The 9542-nt window shown below is 40.7% G+C and overlaps 1 protein-coding gene across 1 annotated transcript; it reads left to right on the top strand.

Annotated features, from left to right (window-relative positions):
* The first annotated feature begins 773 nt into the window (after window positions 1–773).
* Window positions 774–7022, top strand: LOC112295405 (putative clathrin assembly protein At2g01600). The gene is made up of 15 exons (XM_024546941.3): window positions 774–1339; window positions 1930–1999; window positions 2126–2223; window positions 2872–3013; window positions 3223–3326; window positions 3466–3558; window positions 3770–3820; window positions 3952–4017; window positions 4113–4178; window positions 4365–4445; window positions 4620–4706; window positions 4921–5085; window positions 5387–5462; window positions 5780–5901; window positions 6123–7022. Exons 1-15 carry the CDS (start codon window positions 1250–1252, stop codon window positions 6558–6560), a joined length of 1749 nt encoding a protein of 582 aa, XP_024402709.1. The 5' UTR covers window positions 774–1249; the 3' UTR covers window positions 6561–7022.
* The last annotated feature ends 2520 nt before the right edge of the window (window positions 7023–9542 follow it).

Here is a 9542-nt window from a genome sequence, read left to right as displayed (position 1 = left end):
TTAAGTTTATTATTAAAAATTAATTTTAGTTGATTAATTATTTATGTAATGAATAAATAATACAACACATGTTCTTCAAATATTTTTGTAATTATATATTAATAATAAATTAATATTTTTTTGAAAATTTTTATGATAGTCGGAATCAAAATTTGCAGTAAAATGGTTTTTGTCTCCTATAGTTTATCCCATTAGTTTATCGCATGAGCTGTTTTATATCAAAGATATTCATATCTAAAATTACATCAATTAATTCAAAAAGTTTATTTATTAAATAAACTATCGAGTAAAATGAAAATTGTTCAAACTACACTTAAAACATGGTAGTATACAAATTCAGTAATAAGTTATTCTGGGTAAGAAGTAACGGAACTCTCATGAAACCCAATCAAACAATACTTTGTGCACTGAATGTTGCTAGGATAACACTAGGCCATTGTTGCGCACATTGATCTCTCATTCTTAGCGGATATACTCCTAAGCTGGGCGAACTGAACGGAGGAGGATTGTTTGTTCGTCGAAGCAACTCCTCGTCGTCAAATCTCACTCAGCTCCGTCCACCCTCCAACTCATCGCCATCTGGCAACGTTTACGGTCACCTTTGGCTACCTTAAATGCCGGGACACCGTTGGGTCTACCTGGGTGGGCCAGCAAGCGCGACCCGTCCTGCGATCTAAGCGTTGTCTAAGGGGCTTGCCAGCAGGACCGGTTAGGAGATCGAATCCCTAGGAGGGGAAGGCCCGAGCTTCCCATCGATCTTGCGTATCTGGCAGGAGCGCGGAAGGGATGCGGAAGGGGGGCTTTTATTGAGAGAACAATTGGTCCGATAATTGAAGGAAGGGGAGGTTTGCCCGTCCTCGCTGCTTCCCCAGGTGTTTTTGCGTTGCGGAGCTCTTGGAGCTCGCACCCGCATAGCCAGGCAGGCAGGGAGCTACGATAACCTACGCTAACCTCGGTCGCCAGCCGCGTTTGGAAACGGTCTCGCGGAGGATCCTTGGCCGGCGAGTTCTGAGTCCTTGAAAGGAGCGGCAGCGAAAGAAAGGGCAGAACACGAGCCAGAGGAATGCGAAGTGCATGGTGCGGCACCGTGATTGGTTTGGAAGGCCAGCGGGATTTGAGTTTCCAGAGTTTCCAGTAGCGGTATGGTGGTGCTGGTGCAGATCGAAGAGCGGTAGGGTGGAAACACCGTGGCGGGTTGCCATCGTTGGAAGCGGTTTTTTGATTGGGAACCTTAGGTAGGCCCTCGGGAATGGCGTCGCAACAGAGTATCCGGAAAGCTCTGGGTGCGATCAAGGATTCCACGAAAGTCGGTCTCGCGAAAGTTAACAGCACGTACAAGGTATGTGGTGCTTTAGCGTTTTCTGGGCTTGTGGCACAGTGGGTGCAGACCGTGTAGGGAGTTGCGCGGGTTGTAGTTTCCGGGGCACTCATACGGGTCTAGATGAGACCAGAATTCGAGTAGTTAGAGAACGATCCCGTAGTGCCGAGGTCCCCACATCGCACTATATAACGTAGTCTGTTAAGTAGGATCTATCTGGAGACACGTGGAAAAATTGATTTAGGATTGCAGAAACGTAAAACATGGTGTGGATATCATGTTACCGACCTATTCTCGGGGACTCACTACCAAATCCAAGGTCATCTCGGGTGATATGTTGGATAAAAATATCGCATGCCTCATCAGCAGAAATTGTTATGCTTTGCTGTAGATTAGATAGTCAATCTGTATGAAATCAATGTTCGAAAGCGACAAGATCCTTCACAACGACGCTGGAATTCTGCACAAGATAATGAATTGTATCGACGGGGATTACGAGAAATGTTATCTTAAACATCCCCCTGCCCTAGAGGAATTCGGAAGCTAGGGTGTATTGGGATCGGGAATAAGCAGGTGGCTTTCTGACTCCTTGAATTGGTCGGCATCTGCAGGAACTCGACATCGCAGTGGTGAAGGCAACGAATCATGTGGAGTGTCCCCCTAAGGAGAAGCATGTTCGGAGTGAGTTTCTTTCGTATTGGTTTTGGACATGCATGTATGCAGTTTACGACTAGATCTGATAAGCGATTTCAATGGGATAAATGGTAATTTGAGATTGTAATCGTCGTCATTGTGTGTTGCAAGCAGTGATCTTCCTGGCTACTTCTGCATCAAGGCTTCGTGCAGATGTGGCATACTGCATTCATGCTCTTGCGAGGCGAATTGCCAAGACTCACAATTGGACGGTAAAGTGCCATTCTGCCAGAGAGAATCCGATAGTAGAATGTCATTTGCTGGCATTTCCAAATACCGAGTTGCCGGATCAACTTGCCGAGTATTTGTGTTGGTGAAAGTGCATTGTAGAATAATGCATAGCGAGATGAGAGGATCATGGTGCTGTCGAACAGGAGGCAAGAAGTAATGGAATGCGGGTTAGACACCGTTTGATGGGTCATTAGACGCTTATGTTGACCTACAGGTATCCGAGTTGGTTGGGAATTAGTGGAAGAGTAATTCTCTTCGAATGACAACTTCACGTGTTGCTCCTTTTTTTGGAGTGATTCGAGCAACCTTACATCGGGTTTGCTCGGGGGCCTGGGCGGAGGTTGTGGAATTTTTCGTTAGAAGACCTGTTTTTGTGAAGATCGTCAGAAACGTCGTGTTGTGTGCGTGAATGAAATGGGGAATCCGAACTCGGATTTAAGAGGGAATCGACACACTTGGATGAATGGTCTAGGACGCTGATTCCCAGCCTCGGTTGTAGGACGACTCTCTGCCATGGGTGTGCTCCGAGCTCTTGTGTGGTATGTTTGGTAAATATGCAGTGGGAGGGATTTTCGTCCCTCGAACGTGAAATGATTTGTTCGCTGAATGGACGTCTCCGGTATGTGCAGGTCGCACTGAAGTCGATGATGGTTATCCATCGGACGTTAAGGGAAGGGGATCCGACGTTTCGTGAAGAGCTGATTAATTATGGGCGGAACAGGGGCCACATCCTGAACCTCTCGAATTTTAAGGACGACTCAAGCCCTCATGGTAGTATTGTTACTACTATGTTTCGAGTACGAGCAGCGGGCTATTGAGCGACCTAGGATTGCGTTCCTCGTGGCTTATCTACTCTGTTGAGTGGACCACGGAAGCCCATGTTTATTTCGTGTTAGTTATAATAGGCGTAAATTTGAGGAGGTGCTGGATGGCATTCCTTGTTTAACTCGACGGCTTGTTGTGTGTGATCGTACCTGCAGCTTGGGACTACTCAGCATGGGTGCGCACGTATGCATTGTTTCTTGAGGAGCGTCTGGAATGTTTTCGCGTTCTGAAGTACGATGTTGAGTCTGAGCGCCCAACTGTAAGCTTCTGAAATGCACAGACATCAGAGAATGAGCAAGTTCATGATAACGTCGTGATGGGGTCGGGATATTTGTGTTGGCGCTTCGAAAAGCTCCATTCCGTGTTCCTTTGATTAGGGTTTCTTCTGTTCGTGACAGGGACATAGTAGGACAAGAGAGTTGGACACCGTGGAATTGTTGGAGCATTTACCTGCTCTACAGCAGCTCCTGTTCCGACTGATGGGTTGTCAGGTGAGTAGGGTTTTTGGAGTTGATGCAATACGATAATTGGATTGTGACAAGACTGCTGGATTTAGGTGTGTGGCTTTGGATCAAGCTTTAAGGGAGTGTGGATATTGGATCTTCGCGGAGATAAGTCATGTAGGTGTTGAGCGCTGCTGGATTGGGTGCCATGGGTGTGTGGTTTGTGAACATAATTTGTGGTGTGGTGGTGTGTATGCAGCCTGAAGGAGCAGCAATCAGCAACTACGTAATCCAGGCTGCTCTGGGTCTGGTGAGTAGATGGTTTCGGTTTTCATTTTCATACAGCTGAAGATGGTGGCGAATGTTTCTTGCATGCGACTGATTTACATGCGCAGTCTGGGCGAGAATTAAAACTGATTCAATTAGTGCGGTGGGGTTCAGGTGTTGAAGGAGAGTTTTAAGTTGTATCGTGCAATCAACGACGGAATCATCAATCTGGTGGACAAGGTGAGTGCTCTCTAATGTGTCGTTTGAGCGGGTGTAGAGGTGAGGGATGTTTGAGGCAGGGTTGATTGTGATACTTGGCGCGTGTGGATGTGCAGTTTTTCGAAATGCAGCGACATGATGCTGTCAAAGCACTGGAGATTTACAAGAGAGCTGGACAACAGGTAAGTTGAGAGCATTTATGACATTTGGTGGGTGTTGACGTAGAGTGTTGCACATGATGATATGCCAATGCGCGACATGTTTAGGACACTTGAGATATGGGAAGTAACATGCAAGCAGTCGTTGGACGCGCACTCCAACGTGAAATGTGAGGGTTGAGGTGTATTCATACTCTGATTATGATGCAGGCCGAAAGACTGTCAGATTTCTACGAGGTTTGCAAGGGATTGGATCTTGCCCGCAGCTTTCAGTTCCCTACTCTGGAGCAGGTATATTGCATGAGATTGCCGTTTGTGATGGATGCGGACATGGACGTTTCTTTGTTGCACAAGTTTCTAGGCGATTGAGTTGTTCATTGTCTATTCCGTCGAGTAACGAATAAGATATCACGTGCACGGTATTGCGTCAATAATGGCGTTGGTTGTGCGTTGTCTGTGATGCAGCCTCCTCAGTCTTTCCTGACAACGATGGAGGATTATGTGAAAGAAGCTCCTCGTGCAGGAGCAACGTTGATGTTGAAGAATGAGCCAGTATGTGACGCTGGGAGGGATGTGATTAAACGTTATAGTTTGTAATTTGTTTTGGCCGTACAGTTGGATGGCTGTTGGGTTGACGCGTGAGTTTTGATTTCAGTGTTGAGTCGTTTGGATCAATGTTTGCCGGAATGGGTGTTCGTGGGTCATGGTAGGAAGCTTGCCATACCCAACCATGCATGAATTGACTGAGTGGTGGCGAGTGGAACAGGAATATGGAGAGAGGAGTCCACCCCGTGCATTAGAAGAACCTGCGCCTCCCAGTTACAAGGAAGAAGATTACGAGGAGGAGCCAAAGGCTTCGGTTCCCGTTCCCGAGAAGGAGCCAGAGCCAGCTCCTGAGCCGGCCGTGGTGGAACCAATGGGGAATCTTTTGGTAAGGATGATGCCGTTGACGAAATAAAAGGATGTGTGTCGAGTCGGTTGATGCGGAGTTGTTTGGAATGTGATAAGCCCTGGGCAGTATTGATTGCAAGTTATCGTGGTTTGTCGATTGCGATTGGTCAGCGTGTGGTTATTGTGGACGGTTTACTGCTTCGAAATATTTGGTTTGGAGGAGTCCAGATAAACGTCGCCGTGCGTGCGAGCGGGTTTCGCACGACGCGAAGGACAATGTGGGCCTTTTGGTGGAATAGATAACTGATCGTGTCGTTGGCGTGTCGGGAATTGATTTGAAGGACTTGGATTCGGATTTACCGAATGCTTCAGCTTTGGAAGAGGCGAATGCTCTGGCTTTGGCAATTATTCCAGATGGTAAGTTTCCTCTTGTGAGAGCAGTTGAGTGAAGGGTAGAAGATGAGGGTCGGTAGGGAGCGTGTTGCGTTGCTCCTTGACAAAGAACTCGGATTTAAAGTGACGACAGATAGTCTGTTTGATGGGTGTGCAGTTTTCACAAATTGTGCTTCATGGGCGTTTGACGCACCTTTGAGGGACTTCCGTTGGAGTTATGATTTGTTGTTAGCTTTCGCGGCTTGATGTCTTTAGCAGTTTGCTGTGCGTCGTGTTCGGGTTAGTGGTCCTTGTACCTTGGTTTGTAATTTGATCCAAAAATTGAATGGTCATCTGTGTAGGTCAAAGTGCAAACGGAAATGCTGGGCCCACTTTCGATGTAAACGACCCTGCTGGTTGGGAGCTCGCGCTGGTGACGAACCCTACAGACAGCGCGACTGCTGCCACGAAGCACAACAACCTGGTGAGCAGCGAAGGCTTGTTTGCGTAGAAAGAGATGATGATATGAAGCATTTGAAGCCAATCGTGTTTGAATGAATAACGCATGGGAGTGGTTGTGGTGTGATATGGCGGGGATTATTGGATTATTTGTGTTGGTAGCGCCACACTGGGTCTGCCTGCGTATGATGGTTGTTATGACGAGCGTATAGCTGACAGTGGAAGCTGTTGGAATTGCGTGAACAGGCTGGTGGGTTTGATAAGTTGACGCTGGACAGCCTATACGACGATGCGCTGCATAAGCGCGGGGCGAACGGAGCAGTTCCAAACAGTTACAACATGGGAATGAACGGCTCGGGTCCCAACCCGTTTCAGGGACCAGGAATGCCACCGCAACACATGGACCCGTTCATGGCCTCTGGACAGTATGCACCTACGACCAACGTGCAAATGCAGATGATGCAGCAACAGCAAGCTATGATGATGCAGCAACAACAGCAGCAGGTGATGGGGATGGGGGCAGGCACTCCAATTCCTTTTGGAAATGCTAATCCGTTTGGAGGACCTGTAGGTGGTACATACCCTTACGGGGCTCCTCAGCCTGCACCCGTGCCTGGCCAACTGGCTCTGCCTGCACCACCTCCTGCGTATAGCAATCCATTTGGGAACCCTGGGTTACTGTGAAGTATTGTGTTAGTCACGGGGGATTCAGCTGTGATGGCCTACGCAAGATTGCAACTCCCGGAACCATCGGTTTTTGATTGTGGCAGTGCACAGTCATATTGATGTAGGCGATTGACAAACTGGTAACGAAAAATTTTCATTTATCTGGCTCGTCGGATGAGTCATATTAGAGACACAGGAATGTTCTATAGCTGAGGAGTTTTGTATAGGTGGTACATTTTCACACGTATTGTGTGTGGAGAGAGCGAGAGAAGTTAGCATCATTGCAAGACTGGAGGAGAGTTCGCTGTGGAACGGTGCCAATTCTGGTGCCATTGTGAGTCCATCACAGTCGACTATAGTCGAATGTGGTCATTTATTTTCATGTGTTAGTGGTTCAAGCTCAGGTTTGGGAGACTTGTATTATAAGTCAATTCAGTCCTAAGAAATAGTCCTTTGAATTCCAGTTCTTGATATTCTCTACATTATTAGTTATTTATTCCAGTTTTATGCCAAAGTGGGTTATCATTTATTTAACGTTTTTATAAGCCAAAGCGCTGAAGTGCCTGATTGCGATTCGTTGGAGACAATAGGGTTGGGAATTTGTGTTCAGTTTTAATTATATTTAGTCAGAGCTCGTGAGTTGCCCAGACTGGATGCTTTTAGTCAGGTGGTGATGTTTTATCTGATGTAATGGAGCTCTTTAGATTCCGATCCCATTTGACAAGATTCAAACTTTTGTTATTACGTTTTTTGTTTCACTAATAATAGGAATTATTATCTTCATTGTCTTACACGATTAAAATATTTATGTATTATCTACAATTTTCAGTGATTTGTCATACGAAAAAAAACGAACCTCATTTATCAAATGGTTCAGGGATAAGGGTTTAAATACTTTGTGCACTCTGAGGACACAACTTGTGATCTCACAACTTATGCTATTTCCATCCAAACTTGTGTTCCACCACATGCCATCATTGTTTTTGCTAATGCCATCACAAGTTATCATAAGTTAAACATGAGTTGCACACTATGATGCACTTTTTTCAACCACTAGTGTTGTTACCAAAAGTTGATTGTACCAGCTTGTGACTCTTAATTACTTTTGTTGGTTGCAATTTATACACAATGTTGTGTACTGATCACCTACAATAGGGATACATGAAAAGAGTGACAATAGCAACATTTGAGAGAATTGTAACACATCATCAGAAACAAAGGCATTGTGTTAATTGCTATGAAGAGTAATTAAGAATTAGATGTTGGTACAATTAGAAAAAAGTCATTTTGGTGTGCAATATAGATTTAGAGCAGCTTGAAGTGGCAATAGCAAAAATTATGATGGCATGTGGTAGATGGTAAGTTGTGGTGGCAATAACAAAAATTGTACTAGTATTATAAATATATAAAAATATAAAAATTTATAAATATATGTAAATATATAAATATAAGTATTATAAGTATATAAATATAAGTATTATAAATATAAACATATATATATGTATATATATTTATGAGATTTATATTATTTTTTTATCTTTACAATTAAAAATCATAATTAAATTTGATTAATATATCATATTTTCTATATTATTCTATCAAAATTCTTCAAGTTATATATAATAACATTTCTTTTGTAATTAACATTTTCTAGGTTTAGAATACTTCTAAAAATTTACTATACTAAAATAATATAAATTAGAATAAAAAAGAACATCTAATTGATACTTATTCTTTTTTATAATTTGGAACTAAATTTTTATATATAATTCATGCATATAATTTAATTATAGAAATCTATCATGATAACTTACTATGTTAAGATATTATTTAACATATTCCATTGCTAAAAAAAATATCTAAATACATCAAAAATATGTTTTTTAAATTCAAAGCATGGTTTTTAAAAACCAATAAATTTTATGTTTTGTCATTATAAATTAATTTCTCTCTTCTATTTTACATAAATTTTTCACAAATCATGCATAGAATACAATGATTTTTGTCTACTTTTTCATATGTATGCACATATTTTTCTAACATAATATTTTAACTAAACATAAATTCAAATATCTTCTGGTAATAACCTAAAGGTACATGATACTGTTTTGATATATATTTGTTTGGATATATATATATATATATATATATATATATTATTTCCTAATATAATACTATCTTAAATTTGTTTTACATGTACAATAAAAAATATTTGTATTTGTATATAAGCAATAATACAACTTATATTGCTTAAGGTTCCTATGGATTTAATAGTACAAAAAGTGAATTATAAGTAGGTCTAATAAATGTTACTTGATACTTGTAAAAACTATATAATGAGAGATATTTAATTTTTAATTTTTGTGGATTATATTTGAATATAACTCTATATGTATATTTATATCTTATTAAAATATTGTATTAGAAAAATATGTGCATAAATATCAAAATGTATTTTTTGTTATAAATAAATAATGTCTTGTCTACTATAAATAGAATAATTTTATTTATACATAAATATAAATATGTCTTGTTTGTTACAATTAAGTTCATACACATAATGCAAAGTTAAACATATAATTATACATGATTTGATAAGCTTTTTAGTGATTTATAATTCATATTGACATAAAATACTTCATATTCCAGTAGTTAGTGCAAATTGTAACTAGATTGAAATCATTTTTATTACATATATCTATATATATATATATATATATAAAATTAAAATAAATCTTTGACTATAAATATTAAAATAAATTTTAATTACCAAAAATAATTTGATAGAAATTAAATAAGATAAAAACAAACATTCAATTCCATTTTTTATAAAATCATGTAATGAAAAAGTTGATGCATCATAAATAAAATGAAATATTTGATACATTCAAAAACACTTCAAAAAATCTATTATTGATACTTTATTAAATTTTATTTTTCAAATAGTATTTTTGCTATACTCTAGTATATTTTTAATATATTTTACTTATTTTATATATG

This window comes from Physcomitrium patens, chromosome 18 (assembly GCF_059467195.1).
Source record: "Physcomitrium patens ecotype Gransden chromosome 18, ASM5946719v1, whole genome shotgun sequence".
Classification (NCBI taxonomy): Eukaryota; Viridiplantae; Streptophyta; class Bryopsida; order Funariales; family Funariaceae; genus Physcomitrium; species Physcomitrium patens.
The sequence above is the reverse complement of the archived record's forward strand: the minus strand, read 5'-3'. Positions and strand labels throughout refer to the sequence as shown.

Bases quoted from the DNA above. Each gene is read 5' to 3' on its own strand.
- LOC112295405 (XM_024546941.3), top strand. From the start codon at position 1,250: ATGGCGTCGCAACAGAGTATCCGGAAAGCTCTGGGTGCGATCAAGGAT. The intron at 4,018-4,112 runs GTGAGTGCTCTC...GTGGATGTGCAG, and splicing joins TCATCAATCTGGTGGACAAG to TTTTTCGAAATGCAGCGACA. The intron at 4,446-4,619 runs GTATATTGCATG...TCTGTGATGCAG, and splicing joins AGTTCCCTACTCTGGAGCAG to CCTCCTCAGTCTTTCCTGAC.